This window comes from Thermobia domestica, chromosome 9 (genome assembly GCF_964235325.1).
Source record: "Thermobia domestica chromosome 9, izTheDome1.hap1.1, whole genome shotgun sequence".
Taxonomy (NCBI): domain Eukaryota; kingdom Metazoa; phylum Arthropoda; class Insecta; order Zygentoma; family Lepismatidae; genus Thermobia; species Thermobia domestica.
The window spans coordinates 174,612,019-174,637,097 of NC_137462.1; the positions used below are offsets into that span (position 1 = coordinate 174,612,019).

Here is a 25,079-nt window from a genome sequence, read left to right on the forward strand (position 1 = left end):
GGACAACATTGTGATTTTACAAAATACAATATTTTAAAGACAAGAATCTAGGCATGGATTTAGTATTTCTTGGAAATAACGTTTTAACATGATAAATTATAATTATCTGGAGAAGTGCACTACTTTTTACACAACAAATGATTTTATTTTATTCATTAAACTAAAATAAATACTGTATATATCCAGTATACATGAATACTCTTCACTGTTAGAAGAATCCATGACCAGGTTCTCTCTTCACGACTTTTAATCTCATAACAATTCCTACCAATTATTTTATATGTATTATTAAGAAATAAATATTTGAATTAAGTAATGCTTCTTTACACGATTTAGCCACTAAATTACATATATTGCTGAAATTTCCTTTTGGCATGCACAAAATTTATTGACTTTTATCTAATTCCTGTGTAGTAAACAGTTAACGATTCAAATTTGACAGTACCTAGGCCTCAATACAAAACCATACTATGCAGAAATTTAAGCACTTAAGATGAAAGAGTACTCTCTCTCTGCAGTTTACGTGAAATTAACGAAAAACTACGAGCTTAATTATTTGAGGTAGGTTACCAATAAACAAAGGCGCTATCTTCTACGCTATGGCGATACTTATTCAATGGCGCAGCAAGTTTTACTTCATTATACTCCAAGTGCAGAGAACCACCAGTTCCTGCGTACTGGAAATTACAACCTGTTGTGTATCTTGTCTTCATCATAAGTTTTGATTGGGTGTATACTACTTTGAATAAAATTTATTATTTGTCATCTCGTATGCGTATGCTATTTATCTGTTTGTATTCTCAGTAACAAATTCCAGCTAATTTGATGGATGTACTTGTGTTGCTACATCTTTAGGCGAGTACAACAAAATGAGGTTATCTGCGCCATTGACTATCTATCGTCATCTACTTACCATCCTCAAATAATAAGTTCTATGTATTCTTATTCCCATTAATTTCTCGTAATGCACCGACCAACTGCACTTTATCTTCAGATCATAGCTTGCTTTACATAATTTTTTAATACTTTGTATTGATTTTGACCTAGTTTACATAATGTTATCTACCCGACGTTATAATTAATTTCTCTGTCTATCTGTTATTACAATATTAAAATTATACAAACTCTCATGGCTCAAAACACATTCAAACGATCGATAACATTAATAACTATTCATATTACAAAAATAATATTTAGTATTACTCAGTAATTAAAATAAAGAGAGAAAAATTAAGTTAATTAAAGTCAGATCTTATTTCAAAGAAAGTACAAAAGCTCTTATACATCTGCCTAATATATAAATACGTTTGCAGCACAACTAACACGCATTGCAATATGACGACCTGAGTTTTGTGTTATTTATATTGCATTTGGTATATTGAATCTTTTGGTTATTTATGTTGTATTGCTGATGAATGATTTACACAGTGTGATCATTATATGTTCATTTTATGCAATAAATGAGGATAAACATAGAGGAAAATTTAAGAGATCAATTCTCCTTTAAACGACAATGCGCAACATATTTGATTTCCTATTTAGTACAAGAAATTCAAAAACTTAAATGTATGAGAAAGAAAGTCAATCAAAACAAAGCATTACAGCAACTTTATGAAAAATTAACAATATTTATTATTCGAACATACTATAATCTTCGCAAACGTGTAAGCACTATGAAGATCTAAATATCTGTAAGCATATTTCACTAACACATCCGTTAGTCTTTGCTTACTTTGAAATGCTCTCAAATATACATGAAAAAAGAAAAAAAGAAGATAACGTTTCTTCTTTTAAATTTATTATTGATTAGTTCCTAATTTCGTAATTTTTCACTTTTAACATTAATCTGGTGCAACAGTATACCAAGTAATGAAGTATAATTGTGCATATTTGGCTCTACTAGTACTATTAGATGATACAAAGATAATGAATAAAAATATCTACGGAACAGATTTTTCAATGGTATAATGAATGATAAATGAGTATACGCTGCAACAACATTTTAAATAAATGCAGAATATAATTAAGAAAAATTAAACTGCATGCTTTCAGTTTCAATTTATATTGTTATCAGTGGCTTATTCTGTAAGAACTAACAATTTTTCGTAAGCATTAAGTTACGTGAATATCCCTGAACCGTAAGATCTGTCAAGCAGTTACTAATATGCTGTATCTAGGAGTTTCTAAATAATCAAACAATGGAACCATACGACCATAAAATTTCCACTTGGTACAAACTGTCTAGAATTTGATTTTAAAATAGAAGAAACAATTTCACCTGACCAAAGTGCAACTCAACATTCGAAAGAATGACAGAAAAAGATAAAAACACCCTTTCCAAAGATATATAAAACACGTAAATTCACAATAACGTTATCTTTCGGACAGCTCTGGATATAATATTGTTGCTGAAATAAAATAACTCAACAGATGAAACAATGTTTCAAAAATCTTTATCAGTTGTCTAGCTGAGTACTTAATACGTGTGCCCTATTGTTTTACTTTTCTTTCACGAAGATTTGGTTAAACAAATTACAGCTTAAGCAAAAATGAAATATGCTGGTTAGAGCTTTAACCTTTCTTTTCAACATCGAAATCATGTAAGACGTGAACCTAAGGACTGACGAGATCCGAATCACGTAAGGTCTCATCAGGAATTGAACCTGGATCTCTCGAATGGTTGGCAAATATGATCCCTACTGTTCAAAAAGGAAAGTATAATAAATCACGAAATAAACCTATCTCAAATCACTAAAATATTCTTATTTAGTGAATTTGATGAGTAATCTGGTAATACGTGTTTTAAATAGTGCACTGGAAACAGCAATACACGACTTTTTTTTTCTTTTTCTAATATTCACTCTCAATTTTACGCGGGTATAAAGGAAAACTACATCTATTAGGTATCCAAAGAAGTTCTGGCGGACTCTGACTTTACAAAGGAAAAGAAATAACGTGAAAATACGAGGCGCCTAGAAAATCAAAGAAAGTCTACGTCAGCTGCAATAGCCTACTTAATTCTCAGGTAGATAAGGTTCCCTAGGTAGTGCAGCTTTGCGAACCGTGAACGAAAATAGTCGTCCAACCCGTGAGTCACCTCGTCGATGTCGGAACTGTCGTACTTGGTGTCCCACTTTATATTATTCCCTGCTAGTAGAGGTATTAAAATAGTTTCTGCACTTAGTTCCATACTTCTTCCAAAGTTTCACAGGTTTGGCCATTGTCGGTTCCAATAGCCGTCTCGAATGTTTGCTCGTCGTATATTTTGTTCGCTCATTAAATACATCCCTAATGCATGTCGGATATTTGCCTTTCCATTTCCCAATTTTACTCGTAAGGCACACATACTGTAAACGGTATATGAGCTGCTGTCATTGATATTGTAACGCCCAAAACTATAACCTACAACAGAGAACATTCAAAACACGTTGCTTTTTTATATATAAAAATAAATAAATAAATCAATAGAACTAAAAAACAAAAGATGCAGTGCGCGCGCATGCAGAGATTTTTTTAGGTACTTAATAACATTTTGAATACCATTAGTACCATAGAACAAGTTTAAGAATGGGTATTTTTCTGCTAATGTTATTTTCATCAATCCTTCCTAAGCCACTGCGATCGAAATATATCTTATTCAAAGATTACATTTATAAGCGATCAATCTCAATTTGATGAGATATACAGATGCATGAAGTATGATAAAAATCTGTAACTAGCTAAAAAAAATAAAAGAAAAGGATATATACATATGCTAAAGGATATGTATATGAAAAGGATATGTACACAGCCCATATATCCTTATAAATTATGTTCTCTAAGATAAGTATTACAAGAAAAATTAAACAAAACATATTTTAGTCTTTTGTCACTATTTTTCAGAATTTGCATAAACCATATCATATTCGAATGTTCGTATCGAAAGGACTTTTTCTTTACTTCTCATAAATTCGTTGCGTAGAATCTATTGGTATTGCTTGAAATTAAAAATAATAAGTTTATACGCACACATTGACACAATAATACTGAATGTCGAAAACATATTTTGAATTCCACCTCACTTTTAGCAATATTAACGAACACAAAATAAAACATATATGCATTATAAAAAGATACACTTTTAACATAATACTTTCATTAATCTAATTTGAATATTTAAGTTCATGGAACTTTAAGAAGAAAATTATAATGAGTAAATGTTAATATATAAAGAATCTCGATCATTTATTTAAGCAAAATTGAACTAATTTAACAGAAGGTGTCTTGTATTTTTCTCCTAATCGATATGTAAATAACTATGCATGGCTGTTTGCTTGCAATACTTATTTATGGTGTAATTGTCTTCACTAAAGCTGGTAATGGATTTGTTCCTTGAAAATAATTAGAACTATTACTTTTGGTGAGAGAAGTAAACAAATGTTTTCCATCCATTCCATTACAGTACAAAATGACGATACAAAATTATAAGCATCAATTTCCCGCTAAGTCCGTCTCTGAGGTTCTTTATAATGAAAAATTCTTAGATATTACATTTTAGAAAGATGTGAAATGTTTAATTATTTCAAGAAAATTCCTGAGTGAAGCAAACACTAGAATATACATACATAATATCTAATACATAATGACCACAATAAGATCACATTTTATAATCGGAGTTACGAACTGACTGAGTTGGATGGGAGGTGTGAAAAACCAAGACATTTCCTATATTTTTTAAAATTTCTTTCTTTATTCGTTGATTTCAGGTTTAACACAGATTTTATACCTTGAATTCTGGCATTGGATGTTTCTGATTAATGCCTATCGCTTGAAATTTTCAGCCATTTCAGTTCGGTATATACTAATATGGAAACATGTAACAGAAAGTATGCAACCTCGAAACTAATCGATCTACCATTTCTTTCTGTGAACCTCTTAGGATTATAAAAACAACACAACATATACGTATATTATAAAATATCTAAGCAATTCATTTAAACAACTCTGTTCCAGAAAATGAGAAAAACTGAACAAGTGAATACGGTGAAATAATAATACAATAACATGTATGTTGTGTCCAAACTAATTTTATATACAATATCTGAAGATGCCTTATAGAAAAAATATATTTGTAAATAACCAGAGATTGGTGAATAAGTTGGTGCAAGAATCATGTATTATCGCTGAAAAATTTATCCACTATTGGGTGATTGTACGACTTGAAACATTCACACATTTGTACACGTATCTGAGAAGATTCTACAACTTAAATTCACACACATACACACACATCAAGTATTTCAGTGTTTTGTTTAACATTCTCAGATCCATCTATTTAACGCGCGTAAAACTTTTAATATAGTTCATATGTTCTCTTGCAAACAAAGATTTAACAGTCATGTTAAGAACGTGCCATGAAACAAAAGCTATATGATACAATGAACTTGAACAATAACTACATACATAACTAAAAGGACGTCAAAAAAATTTATTGACCTGTCATTAGGATTTTCTATTTTATTTTATTTTTTAAATGATGTAATGTGCTTTGAACTATGTGGTTTTCTATCTATATAGAAATATAGAAACAACTTGCACTTTGGAACTGTCAGGTACACCCAGTCACTTCTGCAACGAACACTATCTTCTGCTTCTATCAGCTGCAATGCTGTAATAAAAACTTGTTAATGCACTTGAAAGAAGCATCCATTTTCTTACTCAACAATATCAATGTTTCAATTATTACACACATTGATGGGCTGTGTAAAGCATTAAGTATTTCCCCATCTGGTCAATTCTCGGCGTTTTGTCTTACCTCCTCTGCTTCTTCTTCTGGCTTTTGATCTTTGTTCTCTGGACCATCGCCTCCTTTCACGTCATTAGTTTCCCCTCCCTCTTCTGGCTTGTCCTCTTTATCATCCACTGTATCCTCCATCTCAACCTTCATGGAGGAAAAAAAAAAATCAAGTTGTTCTTAAATTTCACAAGTAAAAATTGGTACTTGATTTAATAGGATGCATACTGAATATTCACAAATAAAATTTTTAAAGAAAGCACTCCGAATTATTCAACTGTGTAAGTTTTAGCAAAATATTTAATTGTCTTTCTCAGCACATAGTCTTTCAGAAACTTGACATTGTCAATGGAATTACACCGTTTTTCACTCTATTAACAAACGTAATTGGTCTAGAAAAATGACAAAACTATGACGCATTGACAGAACAAAGTTATTTTCTGATTTGCATATTGTAAATCTGTATTTTCATTCCAAAGGAAACCATATTTAGACTGAAAAAAACTATGCCTTAAAATTTCTTACATAATTAGTTCTTTTTCCTTAATATATATTGCCGAAACGTACACACAATAATTCTGAGTGCTTTTGGAAGTATTTTTTTTTTTTTTTTAATTTATGAATATATTAAGTATTTTTTAAATTTATGAATATTCATGAGCTAAACAGATATACTGAAAACACAAACCACCTGCTACTAATGTTAATCTTACATTCAACTTTTATTCCACCTATACTCTCAGAAAATACCTAATGAACAGCCTCCTTCAGTTCTCATTACAGAATGCCATGCAGAACTATTACTCCAAGCCATTACTATCAATCAAGATATTAGACTGACTGATTATTCTGAATTTAATGTTGCTTTTGAACACTGTGGCTATATAAAACTAGTCAACACCCACCCACCCCCGTGACCCGAACTTGGTATCCCGTGCATTAGCTACTTTGTTACAAAGAGGTTCTGCAAGTAGTTAATGGAACTTGAAAGAAATCGCAATTAGTAATATCGTAAACACATTGAAAAAATTAAAACCAGAATTTTAGGACACATGTGCAAAATTCTGAAGATATAATACCAATAATTAAAAAATGAAAGAAGTATTATTATATATTGCCTGTTTACTTTTTACAAAACAAAATAAATGATTGTAGATCACATAAAATAAAAGGTAAGGGCCACCGCACTAAACTGTCTCGCTCCAATCCTTTAAACTAAATCACGTTATGCTACAGTTATTAATGAAACATTTTCTTGTGAAATACGAACACGATTTACAGCATTTTCGGAAAACTTCATTGAAAGAAAACTCATCCTCGAAAGTAAACATCATCTTGTAGTTTTTTTTTCCCATAAGAAATAACTTATGTCATATGTTAGGGTTATTAACCTCTTCCACTACGATTTATTTTGTGAATTCTGATAATTGAAATATAAGTTATAAAAGTGTATTATACATGTTTTATCGTTATATATCTTTCAAAACATCAATATAGTAACCCTACGTGATGCTACAATAGTTTAAATTTTATGACGAGTGTAGCTCGTCATTGTGTGATTTGGCACCGGGAGGCCCCTACGAGCTAGACTCGTCATTTCAGTGCAAGGGGTTAATGACATATCTGTTTATGAAATAACGAAATTGCATGAGTGATATTTTACAAAATTGTTTAAAAAACTCACCCCAAGAACCTCTTATGAATATTCTCTTGAAAGTGATTTAAGAAATAATACGCATAATAATGAAATATTTATTTATGAAATATGAACGAAACGGCTTATGACATTTTTGGGAAAATCGTCCAAAAAAACTCTCACCCACGAATAAACCATCCCTTCCAGATCTTTTCAGGCCAAATGAGACACGTCATATTGTCAAGTTATCAAGTAAATATTTATTTGTGAAATGTGAATAAACTTGCCAGAGTAGTTTTTAAGAAAATCATCCGGAAACAAAACTCATCCCCAAGAGTAAACTACCCCTCGTAGATTTTTTTAAGGACAAATGAGTTGTACTATAATGTCGGGTTATTAATGAAATACTTATGAAATATGAATAAAATCGCATGAGTAATTTTTGAGAAAATCATCCGAAACAAATCACCGAAGAAAAAGCTATCCACCGTACAGTTATGACATACTGTCATGTTAATCATGAAATTATTTACTTATGAGGTACCAACAAAATAGTCCAAACAGAATTCACTCCTAACAAAGTACCCTTCATATTTTTTCAGCACAAATGAGTTATACTGTTTTGTTCGGTTATTAATGAAATATGAAGAAAATCGCCAGAGTCGTTTTTGAGAAACTCATCCGAAAAAGAAAGAAAGAAAGAAAAAAAACTCATCCCCAAGGATAAACTACCGCTCGTAGATTCCTAAGGACAAATGAGTTATGCAATAATGTCCGATTATTAATGAAATATGAATAAAATCGCCTGAGTATTTTTGAGAAAATCGTCCCAAAAAAACACAAGAATAAACTACCCCTCGCACATTTTTTTTTTCAGGACAATTGAGCTAAGCCATATTGTCAGGATATTAATGAAATATTTATTTATGAACGATGAACAAATATGTTCGAACATCACTCCTAAGAATAAACTACCCCCCTTCCCCATAGATTTTTTCATCAGAAATGAGTTATATTATATTGTCAGGTTATTAATGGAATATTTATTTACGATCGCGTGAGTCCTTTTTGAGAAAACTGTTCGAAAAAACTCAGCCAAGAATAAACTACTCACCGTGCATTTTTAAGGACGAATGGGTTATGTCATATTGTCATGTTATTAATGAAATATTTACTTAGGAAGTATGAACAAAAGCATCCAAAAAAAAAAAAAAACTCACCCCAAAAATAAACTACCTCTTCTCGATTTCTCCCGGAGAAATGATTTATACCACATGGGGTTATTTTTGGAAAATTGATTTATGAAACACAAACAAAATCATTAGAAAAGTTTTCTAGAAAATAGCATTTTTAAAAATCTTTATCCTTAAGTAAACTACCCTTGCTTTTGGTGGTAGCGAAAAACTCGAAAAAAAAAAAAAAAAAAAAATGGAGGACCACATAAAAACCTTAAAATTGGGTAGAGATATGTTGAATGATATGGCCTCTAGGTGAGTGTATATCAGGACGAACGGATACACAGATGTTGAAATATCACTTTTACGGTATCTATGAGCCATGAAACGCGTAAATCCGTTGAAATATTGAATTCGATTTTTTTTAGGATCACTATATTTTATTCTCTCCTTTCGTCTGTCGAAAATAAAAATGACAGTCGATAACACGATAATCACATCGCTACTTCTGCTCTTCTAACACGGGCTATTTTCAAAACAAACTGTTTATTGAAAAGTAATATTATCAATCCATTGTTCACTGGTGCTGACGTCATATATACTGCTGTGATTCAATAATCACAAAAACCGTTAATAATTCTGCTCCGTAAAATTTCTTTTAACTATTAGAAAATGTTACCTATTGGTTCCACAAATTCTAGAGACTGCCCTGGTAATACTTTACCTCTGTTATTGCAGCTGCCTGCAAGAGGGAGCGAATATCTACACGTAGATAATGACGAGGTGTTTCCTCCCAATATTTCACTATGCTCTCTATATCCTTTTCGCTCCTGTTGTGAATATTACGCTTGATACAAACTGAAACATCCATGTCCATTTCGGCAATGTACACCTGAAAAAAATTATAGCACACATAATTATCATTAAAAAGTTATATATATTTACTAAATTATATGTAAATCCAGAAAGTAATTTCATTGTCATTGTAGCGATAAAGTTTTGACGATGGTGGTCTATTTGTAACGTTTAAGTACGAGGGTGATTCAGAAAGTAATTCCTCCTAGGTGATACCTTTATTTGTGTTTACCAGCACCGATACAGGTGTCAGTGGAAAGCTTGCAATATCAGCTACAAATGGTGGCATCGTTTTTCGACACTGTCCCCATTACGAGCACGTAATACACTTGCCTCAACACGAAACAAAGTTTTTCATACCATCGGCGAAGAATTGTGGTAGCTGCTGACGACACCATTGCCGAACTGCTGCTTCCACCTCCGCGTCAGAACCGTAGCGCTGGCGATTCTTAAGTTTGGAGAAGGGCCAAAAGTCTCAGGGCACAAGATCCTGACTATAAGCAGAATGAGGCAGAACGTCAACAACACTCTGCCAGCAGATGGGGCAACTTTGAATTTTTTGGCGGAGGAGAGGACGTGTGGCGGTACTCAATCGACTGACGCTTCGTTTCTGGGTTGCAATGGTATATCCACACGACTCGTCGTCGCCGATTAATGTTCCTGGGCGCATAACCTTCTGCAGTCAGAAATTCAATAACAGCACGCTGTTTAAACAGAACGTCATCACTGGATGCCATAATTTGTTCCATTACTCTGGAACGAGAAAAGTAAAACCAGTGGTACTCTATAGCGTAAACATCATTGCATTAATGACAAACAGTTAAGAATGTTTGCAGTACTATTGGTCAAGTAGTGGGCTAGGAGGCATTACTTTTTGAATAACCCACGTAAAATTAAGAAGCTTCGCGTAGACGAAATGTGATCCTTCATCCGTTTCTTGAATGGTGAAAACATTAAACCGGTTGAAAAATTCACTGTGAGATTAAAGTTTACGATGATTATGCAGTAAATAATTCAATAATACGGAGATGGGTTCCGAAGTGTAGTAGTGAAGGACACGAAACCGTACTTGATGAACAGAGAGGCTGAACCATCATTTACAGCAGCATTTTAAACAGGATGGATTGATTTAAATCAGTCTGATTTAAATCACGATTTTAATCAAGATTTAAATCACTTGATTTTTTAAATAAAAATCGTTGATTTAAATCAAATTCCGAAATGAATTAATTTAAAGTGAAAGTAAGTAAAATCCCGTTTCTCTTCTGTTATTTCGATTATGGAAGATAATAATCATAATACAATGAGACTCAAATATATGTAAGCACAGTATGAAAACGAGTATCATGTAGGGAACGATCAGGGAAAATCCCGTTTGAACGGGTTACAGGTGAACCCTGCTTTCTTCTCTTTGTAACATAGGATTTTAAAATTTCTATTCCAACGGGGAAATCACCATGGACATTTAAGATGAAAACTCTTTTGTGTCCACGTCTATTTGTTTGTTTCCAGATAATAGGGGCCTATTTAGAGGGGTCCGATCCCCTCTCCGAAACAAAAAAAAAAAAAAAAAAAAAAAAATTTAAAATTTTGGGCGAAATTTATGTACTAAATACATAGAAGTTCGTCGGGATCGTAATACGACAAATTTTGGACGCGTTAAAATATCGAATAATACTTTTGATAAAGTGGATACTTGACCCCATTGCAGAACATGCCGCAATCTGCGATGTGATCGCAGAAAATTTGCCGCACTTGTCCAGAAAAAAATTGTTAGAGCAAAATAAAATAGCCAACAGAAAAGTATAAAAACGTGCCTGCTATGTATAGATGTCTTAAATGCACGGACAACTTGCATTTGAACTGTTTTTCACGTCACATAAAGCATATTTTTAACAATCACAAGTGTTTCTTCTTCTCGAACTGATCATCTTGATTTTTTTATTTTGGAATTCGTGCAGGGAATTCGTGTTATTATTCAGTTCAAAATCTCTTATCGTCGCGAATTGTGTCGAGGAATTTGAAGCTTTAAAATATATAAAACGATAATTATGCCTGTTGTGCTGTATGGTTGTGAAACATGGTCGCTTACGCTGAGGGAAGAACGCAGACTGAAAGTAATTGAGAATAAAATCCTGAAACGAATATTCGGAACCACAAGGAACGGAAATGAGGAATGGCGAAAACTTCATGATGAGGAACTGCATAATTTATACCATTCACCAAATATTGTTAGGGTCATCAAATCTTGGAGGCTCAGGTGGGCAGGACATGTAGCGAGAATGGAAGAAAGTAGGAACGCTTTCAGTTTTAACTGGAAGTCCAATCGGAAAACGACCATTAGGAAGGCCTAAGCGCAGATGTGAGGACAATATTAAGTTGCATCTCGCAGAAATAGGAATACAAAGTACAAACTGGATCCAGTTGACTAAGGATAGAAGTTAGTGGTGAGCTTTTGTGAACATGGCATTGAACCTCCGGGTTCCATAGGTCATAGAGTGAGTAAGTTAATTTTAGGCTAAATTTACGTATTTTATATGTATTTCGTGCCGCTAGCTAGTCCCAATTGTTTAAAAATATGCCCCTGTCAAATATCAGTAACTTTCGTGAAAAGAAAAGTGTCATGTTGATATACATTGCTGTACTCTTTCCTTAGTGCTTAAGAAACTGTTTGGTATTAAAATATGTTAACGATTGGGAATTAATTCAAAATTAAAACCCAATACTTTCACTTAAATGACATATTAACATTTAATACTAATTCCTAATGTTTTTTCTTCAGTTCGCGACTTGTATTATACGAAGAAAAAGACTTGATTTAAATCAAAAAAATCGATTTAAATAAAAAAAAAATCAACAAAAATGATTTTTTTTAAAAAAAATCATGATTTTTTTCCACCCTGATTTTAAATCTTTTCTTGTGTCCAGTGGTTTTGGGACAACAAGGAGGTCATACTAACTTCTACAGGCTGCATTTATCTACGACAAGAGGATACTGCTCGCACAACAGATTTTTCATGCGTCTCACTTATGACCAGTGTTTGAAGTGGAAATAAAGCAGAGGCGGTATGTTTTACCATCATTTTGACTCGACATACCGGCTGTCCAAATGTTGAAATCAGTGAGGGTATGTTGCCTAAAAGATCGCATTTCTGTTCACATAATGACTGAAAATCACTGGAGAGATTCTATTTAGTTCCGAAGGGGACAAGGAGAGACTTTGATCCATCACCAACAACTTTCTGAGAAAAAAATAAAGTAAAATAAAATAAATATCCTCTTCTGTGGTACACGAAAATGCTCAAAAACCCAGTTTTTATATTAACAATTTTCCGCGGGAAAACTTCCGGACCCTCACTCGAATGAGGTATACTTCAAACCCCCGTAAGCTCCACTTCCACAGCACACAACCACTCAATCCGCCCAGAATCAAAACACGACATTTATATGAATTAAGACAAGAAGATACACACATACATACGAAAGAAAGAATTCAATATGGCACATAAAAATATAAACTAGATGAACTTCTTTGAAAACATCTCATTTTAAAACCAAAACATAGATAAAAGATAAAAATGTCGGTGTTGTCAACTTAGAAATTTAAAGTCTTTTTACGTGCGAAGATATTCGTCAATTATGGTGTAAAAAAATGGATTTATTAAAGGTATATTATCATCCACTTTGCAGTGACGGTGTGTCTTGATCACTGAAAAACCAGAGGCGGTATAGCATACCACCGCATACTGTCTCACTTCAACCACTGCTTATGACATACATCAACAGCAGGAGATACCATCGTTGAAATAACCAATAAGTGTATTTCAAAAATTGAGATGTTTTGTGTGCCGAGTAGTATAGGTGCTGAGATGAACTGCAAATTAACAAAGAAATAACTTGTTTTCATACTATAAATTTGCTAGAAACAATAAAAACACAAATGTGGTGACAACAGACTTCAGAAGATTTCCAGGTGTGGAACCATCAGCCAAGCCATGAGAAACGTGAATCAACGATTCAAGGCTACAGGTTCTATGTATGATCTACCGCGAAGTGTACGAAATTAAGAAAACACAGAACTTGTTGTTCAGAGTTGAGCATCTAGCCCGAAGAAGTCTACCAGAAGGCGCATGTGACATGCATCTCATTTAAAAAAAAAACTGTTAAAGGATCAGAAGATGATTGATTGATTGATTTTGAGTTTTACGTCCCGTTCAGCAGCGAGGCTATATGAGACGTGGACCTACTGATTAACGTGGAATCCGAACCACATGAATCAGAAGATGAAAACTTACTGGCCAAAGCTTCTGCACACACTACACGAATGTAATCCGAACTGCAGTGTTTAAATTTGTGAGTGGTTTCTCATTGGGAACGAAACTGACTGTGACTTCTGGAAACGAATTTTATGGACAGATGAGGCCTCTTTCAAGACGAACGGTGGCGTGAACGGACATAACTGTGTTTATTAGAGTTATACAAATCCACACGAAATTATGACAGAAGATTTAAACATTCCTAGTGTCAGTTTGGTGTGGTAGTTAGAGCGGTGATACGGTGATTCATTTTTTGAAAGAGTTGTTACCAGTGGCATATACCTTCAGATGTTGAAGGAAGTGTCATTCCAGAACTTGGAGAAATTCGTTACGAAAACCTTCAGTTCATGTGGCAACACGAAGGAGCATAGTTTCACTTTGATGTGGTTGTGAGGGATTTCTTGGATCAAGATTTCGATAAATTCAAGTATACTGGTAGTCGTGGTACAACAGTCTGGGTATCCTGTTCACATGTTCATGTGACCTCACACCATGCGACTCCTCCATCTGGGGTATTATCAAAGACGAGGTGTTTTCCAGACAACTGCAGGATTTGGATCACTTGAAACAGCAAAGTGAACTACCATTCGAAAGACTGGATGCCAATCCTCGGTTGGTAATAATATTTGCGAATCAGTGCTGAAGAGATGTACCTTGTGATTGAATATGGTGGAAGACAGTTTGAACAGTATTTGTAAGTACAATAAAGGTTGTCAAGTTGCCTAACTTCTTTTAATTTATTCCTTCACATATTAGGGAAAGCGACTTTGTGCCCACGCTGTATACAGTAACAAAAAATAATGAAAAATAAAAAAGATTAAATCTGCAATTGTGAAATAAGTAACAAGGAAAACTAGGAAAATGAATATTTTCAGTTTTACGTTCCACGGTTATGCCGGCTAGGTTAAAGTAGACAGTGATGATGAAAATGAAATGCAATGGTGGAATGAATAAAGACTAAGCGGAAGTACCCCGAGAAAACCCACGAACACGGTGTTTGTCCAGCACTAAGCTCACTTGGCACAAGCTGGAATCAAACCAGGGACCCTATGAACCAGAGGTGAACGTTCTACCATTGGAGACTCCGTCTTCCCCAAGGAAAACTAGAGTAAGAGTGCAATGAAAGTTACTGTTTTAGATGACTGCAACACCAAAAAAGACATATGTGAGTGAAATAAAATTCATACCACAGATTCACTACATGATTATATAGAAATAAACTCAATTTCAGAACTGTAAAACCTCTAACATTGGTAAATCTGTATGGCAACTGATCAACCAATGTTCTGAGGAATTCCCTGCCACGCTTCTTGTATGTGAGTTCACAAGACATCGATACTACTGGAGAACTGAGACAAACAAAGTAACGACCAACTGTATCCCACATGTTGGATGGGCAACCGCGAACGCGAGGGAAGCAACGGTAAGATCATTTTTCGAAGAAAACTTGCACATTCTGAGACATATATGGGCCGGCATTGTTTTGCTAAAATATGGTGTACGGTACTGAAGGAGGGGTCACGACCTCTAGATTCCTTAATGTAATAGTTACGCTGAGGCTGCCCTCTAAATACGTACTAGTCGAGATCATGTGTTGTAAGAAAACAGAGCTTCAATTATTTTGACTCGTTTGTTTTAGTTCTCAGTCAAGGACCAGTTTAGGGCTCAACAACATGTTCTTACTGTGAAGACATTTTACCAAACCGGTGGAAGTGGAACACATGGTTAGGGGTAGGAGTTTTTCGCAAGTTGCGAAATCGCGAAAGGTTTCCGATAAAGAAGAGAGTTGGTTTTTCAACGAACTACGTCAGATTGAGTAAGGAAATAGGTATTTTGAAGTCGGGACAACATGCGATAACTGACATTTTGAGCGAAATAATGCGGCAAAATGCGATTTTCTTTTTAAAACGTCAATTCCAGTTGTTAAAATACAGAAATAAAAGGTACAGTTTTCCAAGCAATGTTTTCCTTTTGCAACTAGCATCTTTGATAACTACTAACTTGCGTTTCTAGTTCATAGCTGGTAGTTGTGGAACATTCAGCGTCGTGTTAAAACAGCAGATATCCTCACTTTAGTATAAAAAGAAAATGGTGATATTGTTTAAAAGATGCGGGGAAAAGTCCCTTTTAAAGTTACATACCTTGAGGAAAGGAAAGCAGGAATTGAATGAAATGTACGAAAGCTTTGGAAAATTATTTCATCTCTCATTTCTTGGGTGCCTCTCAATTCCTGATATAAAGTCTTTGTGCAAGCTTCTTGTTCACATACCGGGATTTTGTTCACATACAAAGGAAACTGCAATGTATGAACCTTTGTATGCTAATTTCCATAAGAGTTTAAGAGAAGTTGTGATGAAGAGTCAAGATGACAATGTCAGTGTGATGGATATTTTACTTGCACAGAGAAATCAAGAGGAGGAAAATTTATATTTCAGTAACTTGTGCCTCTCTGCAATATAGCTTCCAATAATGAATACTGATTGTGAAAGGTTTTTATCGAAATACAGTTTGATAACCAATGATAGAAGGTTACAAAAGAAGAGAATGTGGAAACGGGGAACATGTTGCACTTTTCACTAGAATAATAATTTGCAGACGAGACATACAAGAAGATACTGCGCTATTGTATTCTATATATGTTTTTCCCTTTTTCGCATGTGTGCTTTTGGTATATAGCTAATACCATATATAGTGTTTTGTGGTGGCAATCGTGAAGATACTGTGCTAGTGTATTTTAAGCTTTTGGACTTGTAAAAGAAGAAAGAAGTAATTTGTTGTTAGTAACTGCATAAGGAATATCTTTATTGTCCTAAGTAGTATTATTGTTTATTACTTATATTGGGCCTATATTAGAGCTTGTAAAATAATTAACTTAGCGACAAAATGAGAAATTTTATATCTCAAAATGCGACAAAATATGAAATTTGTAATTTTAAATGCGAAATTTTTAATTTTAAATTGCGAAAACTCCTGCCCCTACACATGGTCATATGATCATCTTTACACTCTGATTTCTCCTTATAGAGGTTTGTGAATTTACAGGTGTACGTCGACAAACTATGCGATTCGAGGTATCCAAACAGACATGTGCCAAAGGATTATCAATAATTTTATGAAGTGAATAAATGCATGCAGACTCAGTGGGAATGAGCATATGCTCGACATCGTATTCATACGTAAATGGACGGTTACTAATTATATATATATATATATAGCCACTTTCATGAAGCTCTGCCATTTTAAAAGACAATTTAATTCGGAGTACTCTATATGGACCCCCCCCCCCCTCTCTCTCTCTCGAACATACAGAATGATTTTATGAAGTGCTCTCAATTTAGCCATTGCTAGATATTGCTGTACTGCTAGAATCAAGACATAAAAATCAAAACCACTTAGCACTCATATCTCTTGTTGAAATGTATAGTAGCCTTGAGTAAGTACCTGGAATCCTTTCTGTTTTGCGTAGCTCCACATTTCTTCAAAGTACTTCACCTTATCATTAATGCAGTCTACAATAACAAATGGAAAGAACCGGTCATCTATAGTCTTTTTAAAGGCTTTCACAAGACTACTACGGTAATGTTTCTCCATGCCTGACTCATATTCGAACACCATTTCCTGAAGAGAAAAAGAAAATCACGTCAGCACAAAAATAAAGTAAATAAAAATGCAACATGTATGTATTAGTATTTGTGTATTACAGAACTATAATGTTCCAAAAATATGCATACTGTAAACTATAATATATACAATTAACAAAAAACTATATAATAAATTAATACAACAGATATATAGACAGAAAAGCATTACTAGTTCTATAATACAAGAAACTAATTGAGATTAGAAAAAAATACTTTTTCTTTCCTTCTTTCTTCATATTCTGAGTCACAAACAGGCATACATTACTAACCTGAACAACATAATTATACAAATATTTCACTTTAATTACAAGTGAATATTTATGGATGTTAGTTCTTGAAGCTGGTGTACTTAAAATGTTTGCGTGGCTGGATTTCCTGTTTGGTGCATGAAGGCACTTTTGTGAGTAAGTCTAATATCGTAAAAGCTTAACCGTTCCTTCAGCTAATAGATCCGATAGGATCAATACATTAATGATGAGACAATCGATGGAATAAGTGAAGGGAAAAGGTTTTAAGTTCGAGCCAATGAGAAAGATTTACTATTTTAGCCGGTGCAGCTACAATATAATGTTCGTTCAGAAATATCCAAGTTCAACCTCGTTATTCACTTATGACGGGAAAATAAACACACGCAAAGTATGGTTGATATGGTTAGTTTGGGAAGTGAATCCATGATTTCATGAATTTGAAAAATGAAATGAAATCTTTGAGTTTTACGTCCCACGGTTATGCCGGTTAGGCTAAAGGAGACGGTGATAATGAGAGATGAGTGAAGTGGTGGAATGAAGAAAGTGGGAGGAAACGGGAGTACCCCGAGAAAACCCACGAGCACGGTGTTTGTCCACCACAAGGTTCACTTGGCGGGGGCTGGGATCGAACCCGAGACCCCAAGCACCAGAGGTGAACGCTCTACCACTGAGCCACCGCGCCCCCCTTCATGAATTTGAGAGAAGCATACTAAGGTGGTTCTTCGTCTAACGAACAACTGAAAAACTTTTTTCTTTCTAGTTTTTTTTTTTTTCTTGTTAAGAAATAAGCTTTCATATAATCTTAAAAAAGAAATATGCAAAAAGAAAAATAAATACACACAAATGTACAGAAGGGGACGTATTAAAGTTTCATCTGACAATACAGGATCTTTTCAGGAAGACTGCATCTTCAAATACTCACCATTAACCGTTAAAAATCGTACAGTGGGACGCTCACCAATCGGGACAGGCCGATGCAGTCACCATCACACTGAGGTCGTCTTCTGCTCATTTTACAAAGACTGCGTAAACAATTAAGCTAATCTGGAAAGACAGCTGAACGAGAAACTCAAATCCCGTCCCACCGGGATCGAACCCCGGCAGTCTCGTTGGTAGATAGATGCCTTTTACCAGCTAACAATGCCACTGTGGCAATATCGTGCAGATGTACTGAAGGAAGTATGTCTTATTAATGGAGATATTTCTTTCGGAGTTCAAGGAGCCTCGGTTGAATAATAATAATAATAATGGTGATAACTTTTATTACAACAAATATAATTTATAAGAAAAAAAAAGTTTATAACAAAAATAAGGCCACCTGGTAAGCATAATCTTTGTTGTCGCAACATCACGGTTCATCGATGGCCACGAAAAGTGCTATCCCATTTTTAGGTATTTTGTTAATGAGTTTTGTACAAATTAACCAACTTAGATACGGTTTTCGGCAACGTACAGAGAACTAATGGAGTTCTTCGAAGGTCAATCCGAGTATGCAAAGAAACTACAATTCCAAGGAATTTCTCTTTCTCTCTCTCTCTCTCTCTCTCTCTCTCTATTATATATATATATATGTAAACTGGATAAGCACTTTTACTGTACTGTACAATTTCCTTGTAAGCAATTAACCACATTAATACTGAGCAATGAATAGGCCAATGTAAAACAAATTGCTATAAACTGAAATAGCTGGTAAGACTGTAAAAAGCGTTCTAACGAATATCGGGATTTCTACATTCAGTTTTTCAACCAGCTGCACAATGTGACATCATATTTCTGACGAGAACTAATGTATACATACAATCGCATGCCATTTTTCACCACTGACAATTACAGCGGTCAACCAATCTAACTTTACTGGAATCATTCATATTCATACAGGCGAACAACACAAAATCCCAGATTTGAGTACGACAAAGACGGATGCTTTATTTTAAAAATGGAATTTGAAAAAATAAATAAATAAATAAATAAAAAATAAAATAAAGATCTACGTACCTTTGTCGTAACCTTTCTCCCTGTTTCAGGATCTTTCTCTTCTTTCTCCGATTCAACCATAAAATAATCATCAAGGGAAAGAATACGGGGAGCACTACCACCATTCTCTACTTCTTTATCCTAAAATACATAAATCAATTATAACATATAATGTATGTTTAAATTACAATATTATCTTTGCAAATGCTAAAAGGTTCAACAAAAGAGAGGTTGTTATTAATTTTAAACCCAACGAATAAAAGAATTCCATTTCATATGTTAAGATATACAATGAACATTTCTCCTTTATACCTTTTCACTAGTACAGTTAACTACGTGAAGTGCCAAAGAATTAACACCACAGAGAACGTTAAAAGATCCTATCAACAGAGTCGACCGTGTGAACTTGACGCTTTATCTGACATGGAATTGGAACTACCCATGTCTGTGCGAAAACAGAGTAACATTGGGTCGTGTAAAGGATTTACTAATGCCAATTGGCCGTGGGCAAATTGTTCGAGCGCGACGGAAGGTGCATTCTCATAAGCCAAGTGGCCACTGCTCTGGAATTTTCTCGGGAATCAGTTGGAAGGCTGTACCAAAAATACGTATATTCTGAACAGACTAGAGGCACATGCACAGTGTGAACGCCCATGGTGCATTGCTAGAACCCACGGAACGAATACAGTCACCATGAAAAATTACAATTGAACGTAGTACTGATGCACCAGCTAGTCACCGCATTGTACAAGAAACAATATTTTCCTTTGGGTTCGTCGACCCATCCTGGTGCTAATGCTAACACCCAGGTATGAGGAGCTGCGCTTCACACGGGCCAAGCACAATTTTTTGACTGAATTTCAAAATGTAGTTAAAATTTTATGAAAATAATCTTTTAATGGAAGTTGAAATTCTGAAAATTATCTTCTCTGATAAGGCATGAAACCAGTCTTTTTCTTGATCTCATTCACTTCCACATTAATGGTACGCCGTTTTAAGATATTCTACAACTGTTCATATTCTTCATCGACGTCAAGAAACCTACTGCAACCACAATCACACCTTTTTTTTTTGAGCACAGAAACTAGCGTTTTCAAAATGTCGTAATCAATGGTATGTTTGTCTAGCTAGAAAGAGAAAAACCTCTTCTCTCCTATATGCGGTGAATATTGAATCACAAGCAGTAACTTAGGGTCCTATGGGTCCTTTAAGTCACTGTCTACCTTTCAAATTAAGAGAACGAAGTTTTCGTACTTTCTTATTAATAGAAATCTATAAATTTCATGTTAAGCTGACGCAAAATATAAACATAATATGCTTGGTTAATAGCAATATTTTTCGAAAGTGCGAAAGAAAAAGAAGGTACATTTCTGTCAAAGAACCTGCAGAGAGAGATGTTTGAACGTAACTGAAAGAAATCTGTAGAGTGCCCACTTGAAAGCGACGAGTGCACATAGGTTTAATGACTTTTTACTTGCTGGAACAAGCTGGCGAGACACATATCTGAAGAAATGACTCAGCCAGCAGAGATAACTTAGTTGCATAATACTATTCGATATCAATACAATTTCACTGTTTTGTGCAAAAAGATTTGTAGTCTGATGTTTCATTGCCGTTTTCAACATTGACAGTTGAATTTACGCGAATTTTGATGTGTTTATTATGTACGCGGGTTTACTATGTATTATGTGGAAATGAAATGATTAGTTATATTGGACCATCAGTTATTAGAAATCTATTTAAACTGTCATATTAAAATTGACATGAAATTTTAGAAAAGCAAATTTTTGAGTGCATTTAATCAAGAACGCTGTAAATTCTTTCCGAGAAAGAGTTGTGTTAGAACAGCAAGACACACAGGGAATAGATTGTTAATTCAATGTAAAACACTCAACATATCTCTATACCAGGATTCGTCAGAATAAATTACTTTCGTCCTTCCCCTTAGTGTTACTTTGTGTGGGATTAAACTCTTTTAGAATACGAGAGGTTGTAACAGAGGGAATAACTCATCTGCTCAACCTAATATTGATCTAGTACATCTTAACATAAACAGAAAAATGAAAACTGGACACAAACTCCAATTTATAGTGTAGTTTCCCACTCTCTCCTGACTTTAAACTTGTTTTCATGATTCTTCCTACTATATCTGTACCTAAGAGACAAACTTAACCAAATCATAATTTTGCAAAAGCGAAAAACTGTTTTTTTAATAAGAATTTGTGGAAATAATTTTAAACTTTATTAAGTACTTACAAAGTAGTACATGCTTTTAAAAGTACAAACTTTTTAGTCATCTTTTTCTTTATATTCATGTTATGAAGATTATCTTTGATATTGTAAGCAAGGGTTTCACTAGTGTGAGTGTGAAATGACTTAAAATACTTTACCACAAAATTTTATCTGTGTTAAATATTACATAGATTTACTGCTTATACTTGGAAAAAGAAGGAACAATACCATCAGGCAAACTGTAACTTGTCAGATTACTGAAAAATGCAGTATAATTTGAAATAAAAAGCAAATTATATATCACCCAGTTCTTAGAACTCACGATAGCAGCATGTGGTAGGTGTAACTTTGAAAAATAGGTGTAATTTTGTAAAATACTCATGCCTAACTTTTGGAACCTATTTCAATAACGAGATCTCTGTATTTTGCGAAACTTACAGGATTTAATTCAAGCTTAACTAACGAACTTCATCTGGCCATACGGACTGTCGCTTATCTTTATTGAAGCACATATAAGATTTTTTTTCTGCGTTTTTTTTTTTTTTTTTTAAGTAAAGTTACCGAGGTTTTATTTATTTATTTTTCGCGCTTGAAAAGGAATCATTTTTGATATAGATGCGTGTTCATTGCCACCTTTCTTGCATGGACGCCAAAGACTTAAATAATGTTAATATAATGCTTGGAAGTCTTTGAATTTTTTCAAGTCCGCATTAAGAACGATACCGGAATTCTTTTCTTTACAATTTCTAACCACTGTTGCCAATCCTTTATGGGGAAAGTTCGGATGATTTTTTCTTACAGGTTTAATGGCATATTGGGAATCTACTTCCGAGTGAATGTGGCCCTAAGCAAAACATCTTGGTTTAAAGTAAAAAATGAAGGAAACTTACAGAGTAATCGAGGATACGAACACACTATTCATCATGTTTCAGTTTTAACCAGTGAAACTGTCAGACATTAGTACTTCACCGTCATTGTTCTAAATTTCACTTTCTGCCCACTTGTACAGCCCGGAAGGCATTTCATTACTACCTTTTCCAGCCTTCGTTTCGTCTCACATTAGTCAGTATGTTTTTTTCCTTAGCGCTTTCACAAATTGAGTTATTGAAAATGTATAATTTTCAAATGAAAATCGAAAAGTATATTAAAACCATTGGAGAAGCAAACTATTTCAAGTCTGGTTTGAAATATAATGCTCTCAAATAAAGGGACTGCGAAATAGTATAAGTATACTTAGCATAGTTTACCTCTAAATTGCAAAGATGTCATTTTCTAAAGAACACACTTGAATTATTAAGGCAAGTATTCTAACTCAATTTCGACCAGAAAGTGACTCAGCACAGCCTATCTCTGAGATACAGATATTTTTTTCGAATTTTCAATTTGTAGGCACTTCCAATGTAGGAAATGAAATGAAATATTTGAGTTTTACGTCCCACGGTTATGCCGGTTAGGCTAAAGGAGACGGTGATGATGAGTAATGAATGAAATGGTGGAATGAAGAAAGTGGGAGGAAACGGGAGAACCCGGAGAAAATCCGCGCACACTGTGTTTGTCCACCACAAAGTTCACTTGGCGGGGGCTGGGATCGAACCCGGGACCCCAAGCACCAGAGGTGAACGCTCCACCACTGAGCCACCGCGGCTCCCACTTCCAATGTAGGGTGACTAGACGTATTGATTTTTGCAGTACAGTACTGTTTTTCAAAGAGCTGTTCCGAGTGTTGCGAAGACGCCTAGAAAATCGAGAAATGTCCTTGTTTTTTAAAATATTCTGCGAAATGTCTTGAGTTACCTTATTTGCAATATCTTAATGTTTCATTCTTTACTCACAACATTTTCAATCACAGGCACATTTCTCGTGAATGATGAACTGCTGTTTTTTTAACACTCCTCAAAAGATTAGGGATGGAGAACAATCAACAAACCATTGTTTTACAATATATTGTTTTTACTAAGAGCAGCTTGTTGAAATTTCGGTAAAGTAGGAAAAGTTTATATTTCTGCTTATGACAGTGATGCTAACCAAGTTAAGTAGAAGTTCCCTTGTGCCCGTCTAAATTTTCTCTCATTCCTTAAAATATCAACCTCCGAAAATCGATTTAAAAATCTTTAGCCCAACACGAAGTTTCACTGTACGTTCATAAAAATAAACACATTGTCATTCATCAAAGCACTTGAAGTTGTGTTAAATTTTTGGAATACTTCTGTTCAGTACTTTTCTTTTTAACAAAAAGTGAATGATTAACTTAAAGTTAACGTTAAATGGAATGAGAACATGCGTATTGCCGACGCAGTAAACTATCATATACTATTATTATACTTGCGTCCTACTTTTCGCTTGTCAGAATCTGGTCACCCTATTCCAATGCGAATGATAAGATGAAACAGTATCTTTAAATTAAGGTTCCGCATAAATATCTTGGGTAAACTTATTCACCCCAGTGTAACTTTGCAATATCTTAACAACAATGTAATTAACAAATTACTACTATTTTAGCTGAGTGCAAATATGAAACTTAGTATGAATGAAAACTGTGAAATCTAAAGATGGTATGTTCCCACTACATACCTTAATAAGCTTGGCAACAAATGTTTTACCAGACCCTGGAGGACCTCTCAAAATAATGACAAGGCGAGCAGGCCTTGTTTCACGACCAGGTAAAACTAAGAGATCTTCAATTAAAATGGTTTCTATCTTTGTCTCCCTGGGCACTGTGAAGGATGGAGGTGGAGGAGGTGCTGCAGCAACCACACTAAAATGAAAGAAAGGTATCAAAATAATAGTCTTGACATCTTAACCAGTAATAATAATTGAAACTAATTTTGGTTCTGCTCTATTTATCAGTATACAGAGGTTGTTCAGTCTACACTTGGCCAATTTCGACTTACCTAAAAATTTAGAAGAATCCATGGCGCCAGGTCCGTAAGTGCTCGATGTGTTTCCCTTGGTTCCTAACAATAGCCCGACAGCGTAATTTCCACTATAATAGGCTTCTCTGAAGAACTGGGAGGGGAATTTGTCCCATTCCCTTTGCACAGCTTTCCAAAGTCCATCCACAGTTGTCACACCCCTTTTTCCCAAAGCCCGCTTCAACAATCCAAATCCACAATAGTCCATAGGACTTGCATCTGGAGATTTAACAGGTACCTCATTGAAAGGTATCACCTGTATACCACTTGCCTCCTCCATCTCCCTGTAGAATGCGAGGGACGATCGTGACGTATGT

General features: G+C 34.5%; 1 protein-coding gene across 1 annotated transcript in view; it reads right to left on the bottom strand.

Annotated features, from left to right (window-relative positions):
- The window catches only part of LOC145661090 (uncharacterized), a 53,934-nt gene that overhangs the window by 14,717 nt on the left and 14,138 nt on the right, over positions 1 to 25,079 (bottom strand). Inside the window, exons 8-12 of the mRNA XM_081726535.1 lie at positions 24,422 to 24,605; positions 19,640 to 19,759; positions 17,197 to 17,373; positions 9,309 to 9,476; positions 5,795 to 5,920 (exon numbers count right to left, since the gene is read on the bottom strand). Coding sequence (XP_081582661.1) covers positions 5,795 to 5,920; positions 9,309 to 9,476; positions 17,197 to 17,373; positions 19,640 to 19,759; positions 24,422 to 24,605 — 775 coding nt within the window. The remainder of the gene's footprint in view (positions 1 to 5,794; positions 5,921 to 9,308; positions 9,477 to 17,196; positions 17,374 to 19,639; positions 19,760 to 24,421; positions 24,606 to 25,079) is intronic.